The sequence below is a fragment of the Scardinius erythrophthalmus genome (assembly GCF_964197995.2).
Source record: "Scardinius erythrophthalmus genome assembly, chromosome: 20".
NCBI classification, from domain to species: Eukaryota; Metazoa; Chordata; class Actinopteri; order Cypriniformes; family Leuciscidae; genus Scardinius; species Scardinius erythrophthalmus.
Window position 1 is genome coordinate 30318695 of NC_138240.1, and position 27965 is coordinate 30346659.

A 27965-nucleotide genomic window follows, 5' to 3' on the forward strand; every position below is an offset into this window, starting at 1 on the left:
CATTTTCATTTTTTATGGGAGGGGCGCAAATCACAAATGACTGATTATGGGCTAGGTTGATGTGGGCCCTTAAGAGTGGGCCCTACATACCATAAAAATTTCTTCATCCTCGGTGCCACGGTTCAGGTAGTTATTTAGGAAAAACTGCATTTTTTGGGGTTTGGGGGGGCCCAGCGTGGGGGGGGGGAGTGGCCCCCGGGGACCAAACAAAATTTTTCTGTAGAAGTGTAGTGGGGCTACATGCCCACCAAATGTCATGTCCCCCGGTGCTTCGGTGTCCCTGGTATCGTTGACGAAAAATTTACGGGGGCCCCAGCGCGGGGGGGGGGGGGGAGGAAGTGGCCCCCGGGGACCAAACTAAATTTTTCCGTAAAAGTCTAGTAGACCAACATACCATAAAAAATTCTTCATCCTCGGTGCCACGGTTCAGGTAGTTATTTAGGAAAAACTGCATTTTTTTGGGTTTGGGGGGGACCAGCGCGGGGGGGGGGGGGAGTGGCCCCCGGGGACCAAACGAAATTTTTCCTTAGAAGTCTAGAGGGGCTGCATGCCCACCAAATTTCATGTTCCCCGGTGCTTCGGTGTCCCTGGTATCGTTGACGAAAAATTTACGGGGGCCCCAGCGCGGGGAGGGAAGTGGCCCCCGGGGACCAAACGAAATTTTTCCGTAAAAGTCTAGTAGACCAACATACCATAAAAATTTCTTCATCCTCGGTGCCACGGTTCAGGTAGTTATTTAGGAAAAACTGCATTTTTTTGGGGTTTGGGGGGGCCCAGCGCGGGGGGGGGAGTGGCCCCCGGGGACCAAACGAAATTTTTCCTTAGAAGTCTAGGGGTGCTACATGCCCACCAAATTTCATGTTCCCCGGTGCTTCGGTGTCCCTGGTATCGTTGACGAAAAATTTACGGGGGCCCCAGCGCGGGGAGGGAAGTGGCCCCCGGGGACCAAACGAAATTTTTCTGTAAAAGTCTAGTAGACCAACATACCATAAAAATTTCTTCATCCTCGGTGCCACGGTTCAGGTAGTTATTTAGGAAAAACTGAATTTTTTGGGGTTTGGGGGGGCCCAGCGCGGGGGGGGAGTGGCCCCCGGGGACCAAACGAAATTTTTCCTTAGAAGTCTAGTGGGGCTACATGCCCACCAAATTTCATGTTCCCCGGTGCTTCGGTGTCCCTGGTATCGTTGACGAAAAATTTACGGGGGCCCCAGCGCGGGGGGGGAAGTGGCCCCCGGGGACCAAACGAAATTTTTCTGTAAAAGTCTAGTAGACCAACATACCATAAAAATTTCTTCATCCTCGGTGCCACGGTTCAGGTAGTTATTTAGGAAAAACTGCATTTTTTTGGGTTTGGGGGGGCCCAGCGCGGGGGGGGGAGTGGCCCCCGGGGACCAAACGAAATTTTTCCTTAGAAGTCTAGGGGGGCTACATGCCCACCAAATTTCATGTTCCCCGGTGCTTCGGTGTCCCTGGTATCGTTGACGAAAAATTTACGGGGGCCCCAGCGCGGGGAGGGAAGTGGCCCCCGGGGACCAAACGAAATTTTTCTGTAAAAGTCTAGTAGACCAACATACCATAAAAATTTCTTCATCCTCGGTGCCACGGTTCAGGTAGTTATTTAGGAAAAACTGAATTTTTTGGGGTTTGGGGGGGCCCAGCGCGGGGGGGGGAGTGGCCCCCGGGGACAAAACTAATTTTTTCCTGAGAAGTCTAGTGGGGCTACATGCCTACCAAATTTCATGTTCCCCGGTCCTTCGGTGTCCCTGGTATCGTTGACGAAAAATTTACGGGGGCCCCAGCGCGGGGGGGGGAAGTGGCCCCCGGGGACCAAACGAAATTTTTCTGTAAAAGTCTAGTAGACCAACATACCATAAAAATTTCTTCATCCTCGGTGCCACGGTTCAGGTAGTTATTTAGGAAAAACTGCATTTTTTGGGGTTTGGGGGGGCCCAGCGCGGGGGGGGAGTGGCCCCCGGGGACCAAACGAAATTTTTCCTTAGAAGTCTAGTGGGGCTACATGCCCACCAAATTTCATGTTCCCCGGTGCTTCGGTGTCCCTGGTATCGTTGACGAAAAATTTACGGGGGCCCCAGCGCGGGGGGGGAAGTGGCCCCCGGGGACCAAACGAAATTTTTCTGTAAAAGTCTAGTAGACCAACATACCATAAAAATTTCTTCATCCTCGGTGCCACGGTTCAGGTAGTTATTTAGGAAAAACTGCATTTTTTGGTGTTTGGGGGGGCCCAGCGCGGGGGGGGAGTGGCCCCCGGGGACCAAACGAAATTTTTCCTTAGAAGTCTAGTGGGGCTACATGCCTACCAAATTTCATGTTCCCCGGTGCTTCGGTGTCCCTGGTATCGTTGACGAAAAATTCAGTAAGGTGACGAAAAAAAAAAAAAAAAAAAACTTTGACAATCCCATATGACCGCTTTCGCTAGCTACGCTAGCGGCGGTCATAATAATCAATAATGTAGACAGAATTCAATTCTGCTGTAAAGCAGCACAAAAAAAACACAAAAGTGTCATTGATCAGCTGAAGTCAGTTCAGTGTTGATTCAGTTCAGTTCAATAACTGTGTATGAAATGAGTTCAATTCAGCTATAAAGCAGAAAACAGTGATGTCATCATGCATGCTGCTCAATTCAGTTCTCGTCAGTGTCAGTGCAGTCAAGGCAATAATATTGCTGAATATTAAGTGTTCGTAACTAAGCAAGCCAGAGGTGACAGTTGAAAGGAACCCAGACTCCAACAGGTGACAGAAATGGAGAAAAAAAAAATAATCTTGGGAAAAACCATACGCCATGGGGGGACCAGTCCTCTGGCTAAACAAACGAACATAGTGGAATTATGATTCTAGGCTGCATCACACAAGTCAGATTGTGGATTGATATCATTCAGAACATTTCATCCAACTCCTTCTGCTTGGGATACATCACGCTGCCGTATGGTGGGGAGGAGGGTGAATATTTATTGTTACATATATATTGAGTAGCCTACATATAGGCCTACAGTATATGTTCAAATATATATTTTATTACATGTACATTATGAAGTGTAATATTGAATATAAAATTGTGTTCATTACAATAAGTAAATATATTGTCACATAGTTTTCAGTGTAAAAGCAGCATTTTCGTATGTATCATTCATATTGTAATGGATTAACACAATATTATTTGGTAGTATATTTATTAAATAATTTAATAAATTAATTGAATTTAATTTAACAAAAGACTGAAATCTGTCAATATAGTTCACATCTAGTCCATATTAGATATTCTGCTATTGTTATAGGCTACATGGAACAATGCCATATTACATAAACATATTATGACCAGGCATGTATCCAATAATTTTACATATTAGGCTTTTATTGTGTTCAGGTCTAGTCTATAGCCTATATCAACTTTTAAAAAGCTATTTTTATGCACATACATTTACTAACCATACTTTACACATAAGAGCACATCTGCCCTTGCATTCAATAATTGGGTTTCTTGGGGAATTCCAGTCTGCGATATTCAATATGTGTGCCTGACTCAGATCGGTCTAAATGTAGAGCTCTTGAACATGAAGATTAGGACGTAGTTACATGGGTGGGAAGAAATCAGGACCACCCATTCAAAGCGATGCCAGCAGAAGCCACGAGCGCCGCCCATGAGCGCGAGCGATACAGTAAAACACACCATTTCAACTGGATCCCGCCACACACCGTTAATAATTCACGAACTCGGAATGAACGCTAACTACTGCTCGTCTGACGGCTGAAAATTAATCAGCACATATCCGGATTGTTATAGCGCAAAAAAAAAAAAAAAAAAAAAAAAAAAATAGCAAACTTCACCCAAAGGGTAAGAACATTTTCTTGACTTCCGAAAAGTCTGCAGACTATCAGTGTGGAGAGTGCTGTTTCTTCTATTACCAGATTGCTCTTACTTTGATGATAGTTAAAGGGTTTGGCTTAACATAATCGATTTAACAATGATAAAGCTTGGCTGTCACTGCAATAATTTGGTATTTAAAACGTTGTATCGCAATAGCCTACATGAGAGATAGGCTACACGGGACTTTATGCCTTTTTGACTTTAATTTTTTTTGTTCTGGCACGTTTAGTATTTTAACACCAATAGCATTTTCATATATCCGCAGAATAACACAACTAAAGTTTAAACTGAGACAAGGCTTTAGATTAATTAAAGTCAAGATAAAGAATTGTATGTTAGTGTCAATATGTGTAGGCTATAGTGCAGCCTGTAGCCCATTGCTTCAACAGTATGGTACAAATTAATGTCCAATTTCTTTATTGATTGATTGATTAATTTGTTTATTTATTGATTGATTGAAGCACAAACCTTTAGTCTTTGCATGGGGGGAAAATAACTATTAGATATATTAGGCCTATATAAGCTAAAATTAATTTAGTTTTTGTACACAAACGTGTTCACTGCGTTCATGAAGCTCAACCATTTAACCCTGTTTGCAAAGTTATTGTGTTCGCAAATGTATTAAATGAATGGGAAGATTATAGGTTTATCAGTAACTACAGAAAACAATGTGGTGCCAAACAAGCTATTGAGTGATTAAACTAGTGAAGGGTTACATCTCAAACCCTTATATTCTGAAGCATTTTTCTTTTATTAAAACATTTAACCTGATTTATTTATTATGTTTATGTTTATTTAATGTTTGTTGTAAGAAAAATAATGTCACAGATATCAGGGTTTTAATTTGCATTCAAACATGCCCTAAATTATGGTAACAGGATTGCAAAAAAAATATGTATGACAATACAAAATAGAAAAAAGGTGATATGTGTTTTAACTGTTTTGTACCATGCATACTCAAAGTCTCTTTACTTGGAACGCAATGAATAAATTAATATTATTAATAAAAATAATGAATGCTATATGAACAAAGGGAGAAAATAGTTCAAAATGAAGAATTATGGCATTGCATAACCTATGTTATCTGCAGACAAAACTACCATTAACAATAGAGTTTAATGTTGTTGTCCCAAAAAAGTTCTGTAGCTTAAAAATTAAACTTGCCTCCAAAACACTAAAGAATCACATGCTTCAGGTCTCATGATTCTATTTATGGGCCATTCCTCTGTCTGGGTCGCCCCTCCACTTGCCCTTCTCCTTTTACATATTAAGTGGAATACATGCAAAGTATTACATTCAGAACAATGCTGACATGTATATTGTGCTTTCCTGTCATAATAGTAAAAACTGATTGTTGTGTGCCCCATACTATAAGTAAGGCTGGCTTTTGCTGCTTTGCACTGATTCACTATTAAATGTGGTCTAATACAATCTCATCCTTAATCTAATATAGTTAAATAGTGGGACATGATTTGACTCACTTTCCTGACAATAGTTCTTTGTTCATCCGAATTTGTATAAGTTGTTTACAGGCGAATAGAGCCTGCAGTGTTCACAGCAGCATGTTCTAGAGACTTTCTCTTCCTCTAAATCACATTATTTGTCGGTATGTGTGGATAATACCGAACATTGTACCAGGCTGGGAGACAGAGCTCTGTCTGAAAACGTTAAACCAATTAGCACATCACAAAGTTAGTGCCTTTATATCTGTACGTTTACAGACATCAGCATAGAACATTTTAAAGTGGTCTTTGACTTAGTTTTTTGTTTGCTTTTATCTGTACTGTGACAGTTCATTTATATTTATGTATTTAACAGCTACTTGTATCTAACGCGACTTACAAAAGAGGAACAAAAACAATTTGTCAAACAGCCAACAATATTCGTAATATAACATGCCTGGTTAATTAGACAGCCATATGAGGAGGGAAGCTGTGAAAGAGGAGAAATGCAGAGAATACAGTGAAGTTAAATTATACAATGGAGTTCAATGAAAGTCAGTGAAGGGTATTATTTAGTCTCCACATGAAGTTATCTGAATGTTTAGCACAACAATAATGACAGCGTTAATTCTTAAAAAAATGTGAGTGACATGAAAGTGATTCCATAAAAGAACCATTTTGTAGCCAGTGTGAAGAAAATACAATTGGATGTATAGGAAACTTGTGGCAGTATGAGCCTTTCAAATCAGTTCAAATCAGCCAATTTTTTACAGTTCACATAGTTATTGTTATTGAATTTAGTGATCTAGGGTTTAGTGACATCGGGTTGGCAGACATGAGGTATGTGTATGTGTGTGTGTGTGTGTGTGTTTGAAGGGATGGGGACATCAATTCAGTAGTTATGTCTGGCATGAAGTTAGCAAAATGGCAGAAATGCAGGCAGAGAATTTAAAATGTTCCTTGTCTGGTCTTTGTTGATTCAACAAGCTCATGTGCGACTATTAAGGGTGTAACGGTACATGCATTCGTCCCGAACTGTCACGGTAAGGACGAAATGATTCGGTGCATGCAGTCAGATGAAGAATACAGTCAGTCAAAGTTACTGGCGATCCACACTCCAATCCAAAAGGTGGCACGCTCTGTAATGCAATGCTGTTTGCTAGCTGCCAAAACAGGAAAAAGAGCAGAAGAATTGCAGCGCATGTGTGAATGACTTGAGCGCTTGAAAACAAGTCCCCTAGATAGTGTGCACTCGTCGAATGCATACTTTGAAAGGCTCGCACACTCACTATTATAGTTGCTTATTAGCATGCATTTAACTAGCCTGACTACGTCAGACTTCATACTTCCGCTCAATTTCAGTTCGCTTCTGTACTCAGTCTGAGATAGCGACCTTTCTCCCCGTTTTCCTCCAGCCTCAAAACAGCCGGCCAATCAACAAACAGAGGGCGGGCTGAGAGCCGTGACGTAGACGCTGATTGTACCTAGGATGCGTAGATTTACTTCATATAATCTGCAAAAGTCGTTCACGGCCATGTTCACTCCGGTATTTCGCTCGATGGTTTTGTTTTCGCATCATACATGTGTTTACAGTGGAAGTTAGATGCGGCTGAGCTTGCGCATAACACACGTCATAACCAAACTTTATGTGATTGGCTTACGGGTAACCAATGATTTTAAACTTCAGACAAGCGCCCACCCCCGCTAGAAAGAAAACACTTTTCAATTATGCCATGCCAGACTCTGTCTACGAAGCAAAGCGAAGTAGCAGAGTTTGGTATTACCAGGCTAGCATATTACTATGACATTGGCTGTTTATTAGTACTTATAAAGCACATATTAATAGCATGATACCTTATTGTACATCCCAAGCAGTAATTATGGGTTTATTGAGACAAAAGTCATAGTTAATAGTTAGTTAATAGTGAGAGTTGGACACTAAATTTAAGTGTGACCATTCTTCGTATTGTACCGAACTCGTATTGAACCGTGACCCCAAAACCGAGGTACATACCGAACTGTGACTTTTGTGTACTGTTACACCCCTAGCGACTATCAAACTTTCTCTCTTGCACTACTTGACACTTCAAATGATCTATGAAGTGGAAGAAACATACTGTCATGTACTGTTATGGGAGAACTACCTACCCTGAATTTGGAAGTTGGAAGTTGGAAATAGACTCATGTAAGATCAACCTTCTGCTTGTCAAGGCCAATAATACCCCAGAATAAACACACATCAAGTGCTAGATATAATGAACTGCACATTCTGTTCTTTATATGCAGAGGTGAGCTTGATTACAACTTTGCATATAGATTTGTCATAATGAATACTGACATATACTATGCTTGCTAAGCTGTTTTGAGTGGTTGTTGGTTGCTTGTCTAGTGCTACAAGTCAAAAGAGCACAACCTCAAGTATCCATGACATTCTGGTGTCTGGGGTCCCTCCTTCAAAAGTGACCTCTTAAAAGTAATAGCACACTTCTCCTAAACAAGCAGCATAATTTGAGGCTTGCAATAACTGGGGTCAGGGACAAAAGACATGAGACACTCACTGCTCTTGACTGAATAACTTTTGTTGCTTTAATAAGTATCAGTGTATGAAGACTTCAGATGCAAAAGCCTCTAAGTTCCATCTGAAATTTTCTTCTAAAATTAGCATTTTTATCAAGCTCGTATATTTAGGTTCATTAATTTCACTTTAATGACAATTAATAGGTCATTTGCCATTAAAGTGAAATAACTAAACATAAACATACAAGCTTGATAAAAATGAATGAAATTTCAGATGGCACTTCTTCGCATGTTTAATACATACAGTGAAGACTAAGCAGCGCTTTATTTTTACATTTGATTATTCAGTTTCTGCTGTTAAATAAACCCAATGTAAGCCTACCTGAAACCCTATTCCCCCTGGTTACACTGATGTTAAAAGGACTACTTATGCTACAGTAAAACACTGCTGTCCACTATCAGAAGTTGTAGGGATGCTTTCTTCTGACAAAAAGATAAGTTGGTTGTATAATTTTTAATACATTTGAAATATCCTTTTTATTTATTTTACACACTTTAAGCACGGTCATGCTTAAAGACACACATTTAAGCATTATCATATCACATATCGAATATCGCATTATTAAATGAGTTATCGGATATCGCATTTTTCTTCAGTATCATGCAGCCCTATTTTTTGCTCAGTCAAGTCAAGTCAAGTCATCTTCATTTATATAGCACTTTTAACAATGTAGATTGTTTCAAAGCAGCTTTACAGAGATAAGCGTATAATTTAAGGTAACAGAGATTGTTTTGGCTTTATAGCAGAGTTAAGTTATTTCCATCTAAAGTTAGTTTTAATTGATTTGCTTCTGTCGCAATGATCATTTGTTATTAAATTAGGGGCAGCTAAGACGACACCATTCTCTCTACATAGACTTTAAACGCGAACCTGTGAGAAACGCTGATCGCGTTCACATGCGCATTTAGAATGGGTTCTATAGTTATGTGCGTTAGAATATACGCAGGTTTGGAATTCCCTACAAGCCAAGCCTAAACAAAATACTTGTCTTTCCTTATAAATTTTGATAAGGAATTATATTTTATTTGTTGCTTTGGGGTAGGACCGCGAGACGAATTTTCCCGACAACGCCTTATCTGTATAGTGGTAGAGGGATCCTCCATAGGGAGAGACTAGTTGGCACTTCAGCACTGCGTTGACATCGGTCCAGGTGAAGGTCCTTCGTCAGATCTGGATACGGCCTGGATCCGGCAGGCTGCAGGGAAACCTCGGGATAAACACAGACACTAAAATTAGCATAGATGCCATTCTTCTCATGATGTAACGAGTACATCAGGATTTTTGGGAAGTGTTCCCGGTTCCGGCTGACCTACTATATGCAGCCTAACATTAAATTATAGAAGTCTATAATGTATTATGTGAATGCTAGGTCAAAGAGAGGTGTCTTTAATCTGGCTTTGAACTGACAGAGTGTGTCTGCTTCCCGGACAATGGTAGGAAGACTGTTCCAGAGTTTTGGTGCTAAATAGGAAAAGGATCTACCGCCAGCAGTCGATTTTGATATTCTAGGTATTATCAACTGGCCGGAATTTTGAGATCGTAATAGACGTGAAGGACTATAATGCGTTAAGAGCTCGCTCAAGTACTGCGGAGCTAAACCATTTAGTGCTTTGTAAGTGATCAGCAATATTTTAAAATTGATGCGATGTTTAATAGGGAGCCAATGCAGTTTTGACAGAACTGGGCTAATATGGTCATACTTCCTGGTTCTGGTAAGAACTCGAGCTGCTGCGTTTTGAACCAGCTGTAGTTTGTTTATTAAGCGTGCAGGGCAACCACCCAGTAGAGCATTACAATAATCTAGCCTTGAGGTCATGAACGCATGAACCAATTGTTCCGCATTTGTCAATGAGAGCATGTGACGTAATTTAGATATATTTTTAAGATGGAAAAATGCAGTTTTACAGATACTAGACACGTGACTTTCAAATGAAAGATTGGTATCAAAGAGCACACCCAGGTTCCTAACCGACGACGAAGACTTAACAGAGCAGCCATCAAGTGTTAGACAGTATTCTAGATTATTACGTGAGGAAGTTTTTTGTCCAATAATTAGAAACTCTGTTTTTTCAGAATTTAGAAGTAGGAAATTACAAGTCATCCAATTTTTTATATCCGCTATGCATTCCGTTAATTTTGTGAATTGATAAGTTTCGTTAGGTTTTGAAGAAATATAGAGCTGAGTATCATCGGCATAACAGTGAAAGCTAATGCCATGTTTCCTAATGATATCTCCTAAGGGTAGCATGTACAGAGTGAACAGCAGCGGTCCTAGTACTGAGCCTTGTGGTACGCCATACTGAACTTGTGATCGATGAGACATCTCATCATTTACTGCTACAAATTGATAACGGTCAGATAAGTATGATTTAAACCATGCTAGTGCATTTCCCGTAATGCCAACATAATGTTCTAATCTATTTAAAAGAACGTTGTGGTCGATGGTGTCAAATGCAGCACTAAGATCGAGTAACACTAATAGCGAGATACAACCACGAACGGATGATAAGAGCAAATCATTTGTGACTCTAACGAGAGCTGTCTCGGTACTATGGTACGGTCTAAATCCGGACTGGAAATCCTCACAGATATCATTTCTTTCAAGAAAGGAACACAGTTGTGAGGATACTGCCTTTTCTAATATCTTTGACAGAAAAGGTAGATTCGAGATCGGCCTGTGATTGACTAATTCTGAAGGATCAAGTTGCGTTTTTTTAACAAGCGGTTTAATCATAGCCAGCTTAAAGTTTTTTGGTACGTATCACACACTCAGTGTGTGATATTTATATAACCCGATGTTTGAGTATGTGCAGCAATAGCAGTGATGCTTGCTGAAGAAAGCACCACTAAATAATGACTCCACTGTCTGTTACTGGCCTTGAGAATCTGTTTTTACTTCTGTAAATTAGCTTTATTTTTTTCACAGGAAGAGTCCATTTTCTGAAGCAGCTTTTAGAAACAATGGAAGGATGTTGCTGTTATTGACCAAACTGTGTCAAAGCAGCTGGCCTCTATCAGGCTTTTTTAAAGATGCACTAAGTAGTGTTTTACTAAAATTTTACACCAAAAAACTAAATAATAGGTTTTTTTTTCTATGTAAGTGTGTAAAATGGTGCAACCATGTTGAGAGATTGTTCCATCTGTCAGTATTTTATAGTTTTTTTTTCAAGCCATACTACTAGCCAGTAAAACAATTGCATAATGTTCTTGGTGATCACCCTCTTAGCATTAATAGCATTAACCTTGTTGTGCAGTCATTAAAACATGTATTCTACATGTACGTATTGATCTTGCAAGAGCACTCTCATGTTTTGCCAGATTTGTTCAGCTTTATTATGATGTCACTGAATGTGTCCTGATACGTGTGATTCTGTTGATACACGTCTAGTGTACTGCATGCTCTGTGTTGGCATGCTGTTTCATTTTATATAAAGATAAATGCAGTTTTGTTTTTATAATTCTGTGTGTGGCATAACATGCTTTTTAAAAAGAGTGGTGCAGGTATGACTTCAGAACCCGGAAGTCTAATTCACCCGCTGGTTCGCTCATTTTCCTATGGAGTTTTATAATGGGGTTTTTCAATTTATGAGTAAAATAAAGCCTGTGGTGTGGTAAACATAACTTGATGATACTTTGATGTTTTGTTCTACAATATGTACACTGCACACGCTCACAAACCAAGCTGTCTTATCTAGTTACTTGTTAAAAACGTAAATTTTCAAAAATGAAACGTCAAAGTATAGTCAAGTTATGTTTACCACAGGCTTTATTTTACACATAAATCGACAACCCCCATTATAATGATTATATGATCCCACAGCGACGAATTACAGTAGTCTTCCGGGTTCTGACGTCATACCTGCTCCACTCTATTTTACAAAAAAATTAACTAAACCTAAAAATACAGTTCTTCTCATGAATATGTGATTTAGTTACTAGTAAGTGCTTCAAACGAAATTGAATCTTTTTGAAATATTTGATGCCACGAATCTCAAACTGGCAAATCTAGCGATTAGCTCTTTTTCAAAAGTGTTTATTGTCAGCTTTCCTGCAGCTAGGACATGGGTTCGATTCCCAGGGAAAGCAAGAACTGATAAGAATGCAAAAAGTGTACCTTGGATAAAAGCGTCTGCCAAATGCATAAATGTAAATGTAGCAACAACTTGCAAATGTTTGTTAAAACGACATTTCTAAATTGTAAATGGCACGCCTTGACCCCTCGAAGCTAGTCCATTTTGAACGGGCAGTTTTTTAACCAACCATTTCTTTGTGTGCTTTTTTTGTGTGCAATATGAGTCAGATGTTCAGTTAACAGACCTTGGGTGTGCCGTCTGACGCTGAGACTAGTAAAAATGTAACCCTATTATCATTTAATCAATTCTTTGTTTCATAGATGTGAACTTGTGAAGATGAGATTAGAAGGATTCAGCCATCTTCAAAGCCAATTCACGTTGAGTGAAGTTTGTTAGACGTGTACATAAGCATGATAAATGTGATTGATGCTCACTGAATAACATGTTTTGGTCTTTAAAATAAAATCTTATTTCCTGGAGCATCTACGACTTTAAACATTAGCTTTTGTATCCTGAAGGGACTAGGGATGTCGTTTTTAGAGCATTTGCACTGGCTTCATTTCTTTGTTTATTTTTCCTAGCCTGGTCCTTGAGGAAACAGCTTTTGATATATTGATCAAATGTCTAGCACTCACTGTCCTGAAAGACAATAGCTGCTTTTCCAGGAGACCCTGGGGTCTTATCAGGCCCACTTCCCTTCAGGAAAGAGCAGCTGTGTTGCTGCGCAGGCTGGGACACTGGTAAAACAACAATGCAATGCACCGTCTTTCTGTAGCTTAAAAGAATAGTTCACCCAAAAATGAAGACTCTAAAGCCATGAAGACAAAGGGCACTATGAAGTACTATAAAATAATTCCAAAGATGAATTATTTTCATATGTTGAGCAGAAAAAGAGATATTTAGCAGAATGCTTTTACATAAAACAAGGTAATTACAGAGCTCCGAAATGACAAATGCCATAAAAGAATCATGTTTCCATATAAATGTGCTCTGTATTCCAATATTTCTTAGTTCACACAAAATGAAAATTGTGTCATCATTTACTTGAATTCTTCTTCAAACCACAAATCAAGATAAGTTTCTGTTTCTCCATTGAAAGTCCACACAAGCAAAACCTTGGCATTACAAAAAGGTCATTGTAAATCTAATCCATGTGAATCAAGTAGATTAATCCAAGCCTTGTGAAGATATATGATTGCTTTATATGATGAACAGATTTAATTCACATCTAAACAATGATTAACACACTTAGAGCACATCAAATATGGTAAAGACGGAAGCTCAAATGTGAGCGTGTGACGCGCAAGAACCAATAAACAACTAAATTTAAGTTATTTACTGAAATATATAATGGCCTTTATTTCTAACTATTCCCATCTATCTATTCCCATCATATTGCTTCAGAAATATATGAAATGGTAACTATATGATTCCATTATATGGAAAGGAGAAGCCTAGGCATTCTGCTAAATATCTAATTTTGTGTTCTATTGAAGGAAGTCACATGGGTTTCAAACAACATGAATGTGCATAAATGATGACAATTGTTTGGTGTGCTATTCCTTAAAGTCATGTGATTGGACACAGTTTCCTGACAGTGCTTTAAGGCTGGCGTCAGAAGGCTCTGTCAAAGATTTTTATGGGACTGCCCACTCATAAAATTGGCCCTGTTATAAGTAAGATGTGACCTTACCCAGCCTGCAGAGTTCACATAACATATAATGGGAATAGAGACCTCCTGCTTCCTCTGCAGGAAAACGGGAGGGAGTGCTATGAGGTCACTTTCAAAACATGACTCCCATTCAGACAACGCCACAGTGAAAGATTTGTTCCAGTTATTTGCCTGCTCTGAGAAGTCACTGTTCCCATGTTCAAAGTGTTGAATGTTATTCACAAAGCTCTTATTTTTTTATGGACCAGAACTAAGTGAAAGAATGAAAGTTACAGGGTTATAACACAGATTTCTTCTGATTTGACTTGACAAGCACTGAAATAGATGATATACAGTAACAGTCAAACGTTTGAACTCGATTGAACTTATGCTTCTCGTCTTCTTAAAAAAAAATCGAAAGATTTCTCACTTAAAATAGTGTAGTGGACAAATATAAACAAGTGTCCAGCATATGTGGAAACTTCTTTTATAATGTTCAGAATGCTTCCCAGGAATTACCTCATGAATTTGGATCAATGTCCAAGTGTCCCGAGTTGGAATCTGAGGATGGCAACTTTGGAGAAGCTAAAGTTAGTCAATACATCATTTCCATACTTCCATTTGTGTTATTTTGTAGTTGTGATGATTCCAAAATGTGGATCGCCCCCCCCCCCCCCCAAAATGTGGAAAAACATAATGACAAAAAAGGGTAGGTGTGTCCAAACTTGCATCTTGTAGTGTAAATGTTCAGTTCTTTGTCAAATGGTGGAAACCGCTTTTGTTTTTGTGAGCCTGGCATGTTTGTAGCATGCTGGTTAAGAAGCGCTGGAGTTAGACAGGAATGTGTTTTTCCCCTCTTGCCTTGTAATTAGGCTGTTACCAGCAGGCAAACACAGTGATACCTCTCAGCTCACAGCTGGAGGGACGGGGAAGTCCTGCAAGCTGCAAATCAAGAGAACACGCTTTGAGTTGACAGGCTAGACAGTTGTAGTTGCAGGGACTGGAAACCTGGTCAGCTGCATGCACAACATGCTGGATTGCGCCAGATACAGTCAGTTTGTCCAATGCAAAACATATTGAAGCATTCGGGTTCAGTCTCCACATGGTACCGTTACTTTGCTCAGTCAGTGGAAAAAACAGCGTTGGCCTGTTAAATGTGATCAAACGGTACGCAGTATGCTTTTAATTAGACACAGCCTTTGCCAGCACCACTTAAACCAGTGTAGTGCTTCTGTTTTTTTGTTTTTGTTTTTTTCTTCTGCTCATTATATCCTGCATTCAAGCCGTTTACTGCCTTTGTGGAGTCTTTGTGCTTGAATGACATGTCCGAGCCTGGTCATATTAGCACTGTGTGAAATAGGAAGTGTCTGGTGGAATGTGCCTGGGGCTCTGTGAAAACAGTTATGTGTAACATGCTTCCCCTCCTCTGACAGGGTGGGTGTGTGTGTTTTAACTATATTTCCATGGCCTGCTCTGTCCGTTGGTATTGGAATTTAGCATGCTAAAGGATGTGTGCATAATATTTGTTATTAATAATATGTGAGGTGTGTGTTATTTATTGAAATCATATAAAATGAATGTAGTGGTGCCATGATGAAATAGTGATACACTATATTGGATGCATGGTAATAATTACTGTCGGGACCACAATGAAAACTCAGAAATAATTAATGAATGAGAAATATTTAATATTCTGCTCTAAGGTCACTGATCAAAAAGCAAATTGAAGACATTGAGCAGTGAACTTCTTTGTACAATAGGTCATATATTTTCTTCATTTAGATGCAAAATGCTGTTTTATCATTCTTAAATCATGGTGGAAAATATGATCATCGGGTTTTGTTCATGTCAGCTCAGCTTAAGTGTTGCTGTCATTAAAGGTTCCGTAAGCGATTTCTTAGAAACACTGTTGAAAGTGGATCTGACCGAGCACCAAAACACACTTGTAGCAAATCAGCAGTAAGGGGTGTATACACCCATGAGGAAGGAGGTGCCTGTGCTGCATAGCGTGGTCGTGCATTTAGGAGCAAAGCTATCAAGATAGACGTGTGATCCTTTTGAGTAGGGGTGTGTTTGTTTTGGTGATTTAAAATATCAACAGCGTTTCTCAGAAATCGCTTACTGCACATTTAAACTAAAAGGGTGACATACTATGATGACATACTAAGCATTAAAAATTTTCACTAAAAGTGTCATGCTAATAATACACTCACCTAACGGATTATTAGGAACACCATACTAATACTGTGTTTGACCCCCTTTCGCCTTCAGAACTGCCTTAATTCAATGTGGCATTGATTCAACAAGGTGCTGAAAGCATTCTTTAGAAATGTTGGCCCATATTGATAGGATAGCATCTTGCAGTTGATGGAGATTTGTGGGATGCACATCCAGGGCACGAAGCTCCCGTTCCACCACATCCCAAAGATGCTCTATTGGGTTGAGATCTGGTGACTGTGGGGGCCATTTTAGCACAGTGAACTCACTGTCATGTTCAAGAAACCAATTTGAAATGATTCAAGCTTTGTGACATTGTGCATTATCCTGCTGGAAGTAGCCATCAGAGGATGGGTACATGGTGGTCATAAAGGGATGGACATGGTCAGAAACAATGCTCAGGTAGGCCGTGGCATTTAAACGATGCCCAATTGGCACTAAGGGGCCTAAAGTGTGCCAAGAAAACATCCCCCACACCATTACACCACCACCACCAGCCTGCACAGTGGTAACAAGGCATGATGGATCCATGTTCTCATTCTGTTTACGCCAAATTCTGACTCTACCATCTGAATGTCTCAACAGAAATCGAGACTCATCAGACCAGGCAACATTTTTCCAGTCTTCAACTGTCCAATTTTGGTGAGCTCGTGCAAATTGTAGCCTCTTTTTCCTATTTGTAGTGGAGATGAGTGGTACCCGGTGGGGCTGTTGTAGCCCATCCGCCTCAAGGTTGTGCGTGTTGTGGCTTCACAAATGCTTTGCTGCATACCTCGGTTGTAACGAGTGGTTATTTCAGTCAAAGTTGCTCTTCTATCAGCTTGAATCAGTCGGCCCATTCTCCTCTGACCTCTAGCATCAACAAGGCATTTTCGCCCACAGGACTGCCGCATACTGGATGTTTTTCCCTTTTCACACCATTCTTTGTAAACCCTAGAAATGGTTGTGCGTGAAAATCCCAGTAACTGAGCAGATTGTGAAATACTCAGACCGGCCCGTCTGGCACCAACAACCATGCCACTCTCAAAATTGCTTAAATCATCTTTCTTTCCCATTCTGACATTCAGTTTGGAGTTCAGGACATTGTCTTGACCAGGACCACACCCCTAAATGCATTGAAGCAACTGCCATGTGACTGGTTGATTAGATAATTGCATTAATGAGAAATTGAACAGGTGTTCCTAATAATCCTTTAGGTGAGTGTATAATTTGTAGTATTACCATGGTACCATGGCCAAAGAAAACCCCTGTATTCCCTCTCAACAATATTTTAATCTAATTCTGTAGATGCACTGAACAGCAGAATCTTTTATTATTTTTCAATTTAACATATTTGGCTTTATATAGGGGGTTGTATAAGGATATTTACAATCATAGTCAAGAATGAAGCTCAAAATTGGTAACTTGATAAATTATTATAGTACATTAAATGAGTTTAAAGTAGCAAAATTACACATTTATTTATTTTGCAGATGATTTTTTTTTAAAAGAAAAGAAATTAAGAAAAGACAAGCAATTTATCAGTCAGAAAAATTAATAATGCTACAATACTACAAGTGTGCAATACTACAATCTAAGCGTTTAACAGTAATGCATAACCCATTATACTACAAAAATAAAAAGATCACGGTATGCAATAAGGCACGCAGTTTACTTGTTATAAGCTGTATTTATTGTCAGCCAAATCTTGTTTTGATATTACCCATTAAGTTTGCTGGAGAGCTAACCACAATATTCATATGATCACAAAAACCTCAGGACTATGTGTCTAAAAACAGCTATTTCAATTATGTAAGACCAGAGCATGTTTCAGCTAGAAACTGTCATCTTGGCTTATCCATCATTGCTGTGACTGAATAAACATGCAATGCAACATGTCAATTATGACAATCTAGGACCTACCATTGGCTCAACCCTTAAAACCTTGATAGCGAATACATATAGATCAAAAACATGTTGTAGAATCAAACAGTCTAGAGATGCTTTTAGGTTCAGTTGCAGGTCACCAGCTCTGCAGCTCCCAAACTATTTTTTCATTAGTCTGATTTTTCTATGGCACTGAAATTTTGTCTTTTGCTTGCAGGTGTGCTGATTTGTCTTCTGGAGGGGCAACAGAAGGCTCCCTAAAATGACCCAATCGGTGCACATAACCTCCAAACTGCCAAGTAAGTAGATGTTTTGCTGCTCTCGATAGATAGTATCGTTTCAAGATGAACTAAGCATCTGTTGTGTTTGCATTGCAGATCTGAGTGCCCCTTTTCATTGCTCTACTGAGGAAGAAACAGATCAAGGTGGCTCCTATTCTGTACAGACACCCTACGGATTCCAGCTGGACCTTGATTTTCTCAAGTATGTTGAAGAAATCGAGAGTGGACACAGCATTCGTAGAGCTAATGTGAACCCTCGGAGGGGATCTCGGGGTGACCGTGGGCACCAGCGGAATTTGGGTATTGGGGGTCGGACTAGTGGTTGGACCTCCACTGAGTCCCTTTCCTCAACAACCAGTGAAAATGGCCAGACTAACCAACCTTTTCTCCAGAGCACAATTGCATCACCTAGTAAATCACAACCACTTTCTCCATTACCAGTGGTCAGTCCCAGTCAACCTACTTGGTCCAAAGTGCCACCACCACCTCCACCACGCAACCCTAGGGTTGAGAGAACACTTCTCGAAACTAGCCTTCGTCTGCAACAAGAGCAGAGTCAGTTTTCAAATGGTTTAGGCTCTAATTTGTCCGACCTTTCCAAAGTGAGTTCCAAAGCCAGTGGATCTAATAGGGACTTCTCTTTAGCTTCTTCTCAGCTTGCTTCAGATGCTCACTTGCTGCAGATATCCCCTGTTGTGCAGACACCCCTTTCCGGGATCTGGACCAGAGCAAGTCCTCAGACATCTGGAAGGAGCACTCCAGCCTCCAACTCAGGAACTTTGCCTCCTGGGCAGCTTCAGACAGTGCGGGAACAGATGGCCACAGCCCTTAGGCAGCTGAGAGAGATGGAAGAGAAAGTGAAAGGAGTACCAGCTCTGGAAAGAGAAGTTGCCATGCTCCGTGCAGAAAAGGAAAGATTGGCTCTGGAACTTCGAAAGAAAACAGAAGAACTTGATGCAACGCTCAAATTACAAGTCTCCACTGATGCAGTAGTGGAAGCCTTTCAACCAGGACCCCTACCATCGCCATCACTTTGGAATAAAAGGCCAGAGAGCAAAAGTGATGAACAAGATAAAAAGCAAACCACCTCTCCTGTAGAAAAAATATCCATAGCAGTAGGTAGTGACATTCCTCTTGAGACTGTGGTATTCTTCAATCGTCAAGCACTCAAGGATGCTGCTGTCGAAACTACTATTGATGTTTGTCATGCAGCTATTGCGACTGAGACTACGGTCATGCATGATGAGGGAATTCAGACTGGAGTGGATACAGAAGATGTGGCAGTCTGGGTAACAGAGTCATTTCTAGGGCTAAAAAGTGAGACAGAACGAGAAATTGATACCCTGCAACACACTATCAAATTTCAACAAGAGTCAATCCAGGTTCTTGAGACACAATTAACTCAGACCAGCCAAGATCTTGAAACTTTAAGGGCTCAGGAAATTGTGAGGACGTCTAAGATTATGTTGGACAAAGAGACAATAGCGAAACCAGAGGCAGTCAATGCCCAAATGCAAACATGTCCTGCTGAAGTTTGTTCAGTTGGAGTGTTGTTTCCAGATGTGACTGACCCGGAGTACATTTTAAAAAATGACCAAAGCGTTCAAACAGATCCTGTGGAATCTTCAAAGGAAAAAACTGTGGAGTTAGTAAGCATTGGTATCCAGTGGGAATGTCTCTACGTCACTGATGCACGAGACAGTGAAGAACAGACAACTTCTGCAGAGAGTAAGCATTGTTATTTTTAAATGTCAACAAAAATTTGTACTTTCTTAAAGCATGTTCTTGTTCATACTTTGCACAGTTACTCCAAAGAAAAAAATTGCCTTGTTAAGATAAATGCTCCACTTTTGCACTGCTACTTTACTGTTGGAGGTAATACAGCCTCTCTAACATGTTGCCAGTAGTTAACGCAGTTAAATAAATGCAGCAATACTTTAAAGCCTGTTAGCATTCATGTAATCATAATCACACAATCACAAGTTACGGCACAATCCAGTCAATTTAGAATGGATAAAATCAAATCCAACCACACATTTATTACTTGTGTAATATCCTTTATCTCAAAAGTATTGAGAATGCTGTTTCATGATGATTTAAATATATCTGGAAAACCCCTTCAAGAGTGATTTCTTTGCAATAAAGTCGCAGGCCCTCTGAAATCTATCATGAAGAGGAAGGATGGGAGTGGTGCTGGTGCAGCTTCCAGTGGTGGCAAAAAGAGCTTGAAGTTTGTTGGAATTCTAAATGGAGGGTGAGTTGCTAGAGCAGATTTTTAAAATAGTTAAATATTGTTAGGCATGGTACAAAGTGCCTTTACTATAATAACATCAATGTCACCGACATGCGTCTCACGGCGAATTGCTTTTATAAAATGGCAACAATAGTAATATGATAAAAGACAGTTACATTTTTTAATTATAATAAATAATTCTTATGCCAAGTAACAAATGGATGTATATCATTGGCTTCCAACTTGGCTCTTCCATTTTGATGATACTATACTGAATTTCTCCACCTAAATTCTTGCAGGTATGAGTCTACCTCTAGTGAAGAGGATGAAGAAGAGGATGAAGAGAGTTCCTCTGATGGGAGTGAGGCTGGTGCATGTTCAGACAGCAGCGTGGAAGAAGAGGCAGCTCTAGAGGATACATCCGAAGAAGAGATGAATATAAATGTGGATGAAACTGATAGTGATGAAAACATGCCAGCTGGGACTGAAGATTTAAAGGATCAGGCAGACGAAGTGAAGGAAAAGTAAGTGCATGTAGATTTTTGTGATGACCGAAATGTCACATATCACAAAACAGTTTTGTCTTTTAGTCCACATGTCTCGGCTTTAAATTAATCTCTTTGCTAGATTACTTCTAAAAATGAATTTTAAGCAAAAAAATCATGTTGACTAAAAATGTTATTGACTCATCTTTTACTACAGATTTTTTTCTGATTTTAATCCTCGTTCAGTGCTATGAAATAATTAAAGCCTATTGGCAAAAAAAAAAAAAAGTAATGAGCATCATATGTGTCCTGAAAAAAAGCAATCTCAGAATGTTTTTTGTTGAATTTAGTGAAAAAAAATGGTGGATGAAGTCAATAAAAAAGTAGTTTGCCTTAAATGTGCAGTAAGCAATTTCCGAGAAATGCTCTATGTATAGACATATACGTATACAGTACAACACTAAATGGACATTATCTTACAGGTTTGAACTAAGTGCCAAAATGCGAGAGGCTTGTCTAATTGTGAAGAACCATCTTAATGATGGAGCCAAAACAGTGAAGAGTAAAGAAGTGGTAGGAACAAATTACACATATTATATTTTATTCACATTGTGGTTATTATTCCAAATTAATCAATTCCTTCCAGTAAAACTTGACTTTGAGTAAAACTTTGTTTACTTCCACAGTTGTCCAGCACTCATATCGTTCAGCTGGAGTGGTTCCGAGTATCCAGTGCAAAGATGGTCCAGCCGTTACGTGTGTCAAATTACCTGATGGCTTTCTCAGAGGTCTCCCCCATCCTTCTGGAACACATAGTCAACATGACCGACGGCAATGGCAACACTGCTTTACACTACAGCGTCTCCCATTCCAACTTTGCTGTTGTGGACCTGTTGCTTGACACAGGTTAATTGAATTTTTTTCAGAATAACATGCGATTATAACAACCAGTACCTAATAGTGTTCCTGAATTCATTCTTTTGCAAAGGAAGTAATGTAGTAAATGAATGTAAGTTTGAGAATAAATCAACTTTTGGTGTCCTTAAAATATACAGCTAGCACGGTTGAATAAAGGCCCGTTCGTGCCAAGGACGATAACTACAATGACAATAATGGCACAGAGACACAATTTTATTGGAATCACTTTCAGAACGATTTTTTCAGCTGATGAAGGATACAAACATTGACAGCCAATAATAATCCATCTGGCTTTAAAGAGCTCAAGCATTTAAAGCCTCAGACGACAAAACTGCAATGTGCGCTCAGAATAAACAGAACAATATCGTCCGCTCGTGTTGACGCTACTATATTTATCGTTATAGTTATTTTATAATTTTAGTTCTTGGTTTGAATGGGTCTTAAACCATGGGAAAATGCACCCAGCTACATTACTTAGCTTAATGCTAGGAAAAGTATGTTAGATTTCTCTTATACACAAAATAAGTAAGCTTGAGTTCTTATGGGGAGAAGAATTTATTGAAGGTAGTAGTGTCACAGTTCTTCAGCAACAGTGTTAGCATGTTGGCCTTTGAAGAATTGTCTGTGGAACTGAACTTTATACCTGCTACAAACAATAGATGCAATGCTGTTAGGACCTTCCACAGGAGATCCTGCAATACACCCATTAGATAATCTAATTCTATGGGCCATTTGGACGTACTGTATGGGCCATCTGGCGGTATAGGTTAATTGATTCACTAATCAGTTTCTATGGGCCATACGTCTGAATGGGCTTTTTGGTTCACACCTTTACAGACACAGTTTCAATTGATAGCATCTGTGGCACATTAATAAAGTAAATGCATCTGACCAAAGATAACTGAAATACACATAATCTTTTAGCATCTTTATACACTATATGGTATTGAGCTGTTCTGAGTTGTCCAATGTTTGGGACATTGTTACAATACAGGCAACTTCAGGCAAAGCATATTCAGCTTTGTGTGTGTTCATGTGCAGGCATGTGCAATGTTGATCAGCAAAATAAAGCCGGATATACAGCTGTGATGCTGGCAGCCCTTTCAGCGGTGAAGGAAGAGGACGACATGGCAGTCGTCCAGAAACTCTTCCGTCTGGGCAACGTCAATGCCAAGGCGAGCCAAGTAAGTCACCCGGTTAATTAGATATTCATCTGCGATTATATCCTGTGCTAATTTGAGAATGGCATTTCAAGTCATGTTCCTAAAAATGAAGGTTTATTATTGCCATCTATTGTTCCATGAAGAATCTAGCATCCATGGATTCTTTTCATTGCACAAAAGGTTGTTTATAGTGGAAAAAGGTTCTTCAGAATATCAAAATGTTCTTTTAAGGACTATTCACTGAAAGATTTGGTGAACTTAAAATGGTTCTTCTATGGCATCACTGCGAAAACCCCTTTTTGGAACTTTTATTTTTGAAGTTTTGAGTTTAACAGTTTAAAAGAATGCTCTCCATTCATGTACACAACTGTTGAAAGGTTTGGGGTCAATAAGATTTTGTTTTTAGGATATTCATACTTTTATTAAATTGATCAAAAGTGACAGTAAAGACATTTATAATGTTACAAAAGATTTCTATTTCAGTAAATACAGTACTTCTGAACTTTCTATTTTGCAAAGCATCCTAAAAAGAACAATGTTTCCACACAAATAAAAGCAGCACAAAGGTTTTCAGCATTGATAATAATAAGAGATGCTTTTTGAGCATCAAATCAGCATATTAGAATGATTTCTGAATGGATCATTGAAGACTGAAAAATTCTGCTTTGCCTTGACAGGAATAAATTACATAATTTTACAATATATTAACATATAAACATATTTTATATTTCACAATACTACTATGTGTTTGAACAAACAAATGCAGCATTGATGAGCATAAGACACTTATTTCAAAAACATTAAAAAAGCGTACCAACCCCAAACTTTCAAACGGTAGTGTGCCATTCAAAAGATTTTCTGATATCAGTCAAAAGTTTGGACTCTCAAGTTTTATACACTTAAAAATGTATGGAAGTCATTGTCATTTCATTAGATTAAAAAAAAAAAAACCAAGTGGAATTCATTTTAAAGAGAGTTAATCACAGGCAAAATGGCTCAGAGAAGTTAAGTTCTGAGAACATTTGCAGATTTGCCACTTGGTTTGATATTTTGCATGTAACGCAATGAAATTCGGATATTACATTCAGTCTGGCTTAATTGTCTAAATAATATTTAGGGGCTACTATATATCAGTTTTTGTGCACATTTGAAAAAAAATAAAAACAGAGTGCAAGTTAATGAAAGGGATGCATTGATTGCCAGACAAAAGACCCTTTAGTTAAACGCTCCTATCTCTCGTCCTGTCTGTGGTTAGGCAGGACAGACGGCTTTGATGCTGGCCGTGAGTCATGGGCGGCAGGAGATGGTGCGAGCCCTGCTCGATTGTGGTGCAAACGTGAACATCCAAGATGACGAGGGCTCCACTGCTCTGATGTGTGCAAGCGAACACGGTCGAGCTGAGATTGTCTCCTTGCTGCTGGAGCAGCCGGGGTGTGACATTTCGGTTGTGGACAATGTGAGTACCCCACAAATACCTTCATACAACCATGATGACACACTTTCGGCAGAACACTGTATCCTAAAATAAAGCCATCCCATACAACGACATAGTGTCGGCCCAGATCCGGGCCGTGTGGAATCCACGTGTACAAGATGTGGGCCGGATCTGGGCCGACGCTATGTTGCTGTCTGGGATAAATTATTAAACTGTTGGCCACACTAACATTCAAATGAAGGTGAACACAGTATTTCTGACGTGAATACATGGATGACCTACTACATTTGAAATACTTTATTCCACAATGCAATGAGCTCAGCTTGACCTTCCAATTCTAGTGTGACAAATAGAGAAATACATTTTAGCCATGTTTTTTTTCTTATGACTAATGTTTCAGTGTTATAATTCTTATTATAAAGCCACCTTGAGCTTGTCTTACTTGATTGAACCCACAAGACTTTGGGTTAAAAATGAATAATAATCATTTTTATTTTCAATATTATATTTGAATGCTATAGAAGCTTGTTTCTGCCTCAGAGTAAAAAATAAAATAAATATTTCCACAATTGTGAGTTTATATCTTACAAATCTGACCTTTATAACTCGCAAAAATTGTCAGAATTGTGAGATAAAAAGTCTTTACTTTGCTAAAAGTACTTTTTGTCATTTTTTATTCTGTGGCGGAAACAAGCTTCCATAAGAAGCAGATAAATGGTGTATTTTAAAGATCTTGATTTTATTGTTCTAAAGTCATTTCCTGTTGGCCATATACAGTATGTGGGGCCCAAAGTAATTGTGTATGTTTGAAATCCAGTGCAGTCGCTTGTTCCATTATAGTAGGATATTGTACTGTGTGTTTTCCAGAAAATGATGTCACAGAAAAAGTCACACCCTTAATGTTGTGGGACCTGGTATTCAACCCAACAATGCATTATGGTTAAATGTATGCCCTTTGGCTTCTTTCCTTTAGGATGGCAGTAATGCTCTCTCCATTGCCCTGGAGGCATCCCACAATGACATTGCAGTTCTACTGTATGCCCACATGAACTACTCTAAAACGCAAGCGGAAGTAAGTCCTCTCCCACTGACCGTTTATGTTAAGTAGAACAAGCAGTTTAATTACTTTTAATGGTCACTTTACAAAACTTGTTAAATAAAGATATTAATTCAGTAAAATGTAGGGCGAGACTTGATTTCAGCAGTTTGGGATTGATTGGGTCATGAATGCTACACACCAAAATGGAGCCAGATGTGAATGGGAGTTTGTTGAAGCAATGCCGAAATAGTTGTTTGATTACTGGTTAACATTACCCAACAGTCCATGCAACCTAATTGACATCAGATTAAAAGGAGATGTAAATGAATGAAAAATTAGTACATTCATTTAAAATGTAATCATTCAAATTGTATAATTCTGGTGAGAAATAAGTTACCATTGTGGTTACTAACATAACTTTTGTGTTTGTTCTTTGTTTAGGCATCACCTAAAGCCAGCCCTAGAAAAACATGGCCCTCAGAGTGACATACTGTATGGACACATTAAGTACAAAAAGGATATAAAAATAAGATTAACCAGCTTTACTAGAAGATTAATAATGTCTATGTTACAAGTTTATATTTATTCACTGAATACTTTTTTTATCCACTTTTAATGCTCTATACCGCAACATTACTATGTAAAATATTATGTAAACATTAATGTAGGTAAGATCAAGAATTTTACTTGCTTTTAATCTTCAACAGGTGTATTTACTATAGTAAATGTATTGTCCTACCGTGATATCGTGTTTAAATAAGCAAATAAGGTATTTGGGATGACCACAGCTTAGCTGTAATGTTATTGTGATTACATAGTTCATGTGCAAATCATAACAACATAATAACGTGTCCTGTTGTTCAGATATGAGGACGAAGTATTGCAGCAGATTAGGGTGAATCCTTCATCCCACATTTGAGAAACTCAACCCCTCAATAATCATTAATCTCAGGCATTGTGGCTTCATAATGCAGGCAACCTGTGACCACTGTAATTACATGCTGTTTGAAAAAGGGCAGCAGAAAACACCTACATGGACTCCACCCTTGTTTTCCACCACAGTTCTACATTTATTTTTATCCTCCAATCTAATTGGATAAAACTCAGAGTCAGCCATTACATACATAGTCTGTCATGTCTGGATTTGATGGTGGTATTTCCCCCCCCCCCCCCCCCCTTGTGATCTGTTGTTTGAGCTAAATGGACATTGTCTCGCTTTTAAAAAAGAGATATGGACCAATCACAGAAGGGTTAAACAGAATTGAACTTAAAAACTGAAGAAATTATATCAGTCAGGAATATCTCCAAAACATACAGTATTTAGACGAATCAAAACAAGTGACATTTGAAAGAAAAATAGCACTTTTCAGATGTTAAGCTTAAAATCATGATACTTTGTGGTTGTGAAATGTTAGTAGAACATACAGTTAATGTGATTAACTAATCTGTGGTTACTCTGTTAGGACACTTACGTAAGATTTCTTTTCCATTTATAATTTTTTGCTGTCCGTCAGAGTTTGCTTGGTTCACTAACGTCAATACACTGATAACTGAACTCAGCACTTTACACAAATTAAGAAACCAGGTGTTGAGTTAAATACCTGTAAAATTCTTAAACTAAACTAGAATGTTTACTGTAGATTTCAATTACAGACAATCTTTAATGTTGCCCAAAGATGCTGCAGCAACACTGTAAGCAGGCAAACGTCCTTTAGTTGCTCTTTTAAACATATTTTGATGTATTCAATTGTACTATTTTTTTTTAACCATACTTAAGAATGGTTTTGTATCATTTTAGGTCTGTCTGTATTTTTGTTTATTGTCTATTTTATATGGTATCAATGCTTTGTTTAAGTGATTGTATCATGCTATGCAGCTTTTGCTATTTAAGTTAGCATTTTTTAAATGTACAATTAAAGGAAAGTTATTTAATGCCAGTTACTTATTAAGAGAATGCACCTACCTACACTAAAATAGTGCATTTTGGTTATATAAAACATCACATTGACCTATATATCAAAGCCTGGATCATATTAAAACATGAGAAACCTAAATAAAAAGAATATCATTACAGAACATTTGCCGTCAATAGGTGAACCACCTGCATTTGTATGGCCAGCTGGTCAAAATAATGGTAATAATGGGTTCTGTTGCTTTATAGGCTTGAAGAATAGTTGATCAGAACCAAAGAATGCTGTGTCCTTTTGGCATAGTTAGGAGTTTTTATGTTGCACCTAAATGTGGCCTTGAATCTGGGCCTTAACTCATGGTCTCAGGCTGGACCACAGTCTATTTCTACCGTACTGAAGTTGATCATTACCTCAACCACTAATCTGCACGGTATCTTCATTACAGATCATTTTCAAGAATTGCATGGTTCTGAACGGCTTGCTTAGCCACTGTACAGCGTGGCTCTGTCTTTGAAATGTATGCCTTTTCTCCATTTCAACTCAATTAAAATGAACTTTTTCTTGGACTAAGAGATCTGGGGCTTAGTGAGTCTTGTCTTGACTACATGTGTGTAGCTTCAGTCTACTTCTTTAAAGATGTAGGTTCATGACAATTATGCACAGAAATCTGTTAGAAGACAAAAATGTTTTTTTAATACGAGAACAACTTTTAGTGGAAATTTGTGCAATAAGCTAAATGTACAATGCTGCCTGTGTGTGTTTCTTTCACACTCCAGCCTCTGGCAAGACAC

At 38.9% G+C, this 27965-nt stretch overlaps 1 protein-coding gene across 3 annotated transcripts; it reads left to right on the forward strand.

Moving 5' to 3' along the window:
- Positions 1-3649: 3649 nt before the first annotated feature.
- On the forward strand, positions 3650-27746 carry kank3 (KN motif and ankyrin repeat domains 3). 3 transcript variants are annotated; one of them, XM_081349302.1, is made up of 12 exons: positions 3653-3850; positions 16430-16486; positions 17928-18009; positions 18088-19719; positions 20137-20245; positions 20524-20748; positions 21192-21282; positions 21396-21615; positions 22669-22811; positions 24046-24246; positions 25199-25297; positions 25706-27746. In XM_081349302.1, exons 3-12 carry the CDS (start codon positions 17973-17975, stop codon positions 25748-25750), a joined length of 2802 nt encoding a protein of 933 aa, XP_081205428.1. In that variant the 5' UTR covers positions 3653-3850; positions 16430-16486; positions 17928-17972; the 3' UTR covers positions 25751-27746. The 3 variants fall into 3 exon arrangements, with proteins under 3 accessions (XP_081205426.1, XP_081205428.1, XP_081205427.1); XM_081349301.1 differs by lacking the exon at positions 16430-16486 and adding an exon at positions 14265-14336 and having other exon boundaries at positions 3717-3850; XM_081349300.1 differs by lacking the exon at positions 16430-16486 and having other exon boundaries at positions 3650-3850.
- The last annotated feature ends 219 nt before the right edge of the window (positions 27747-27965 follow it).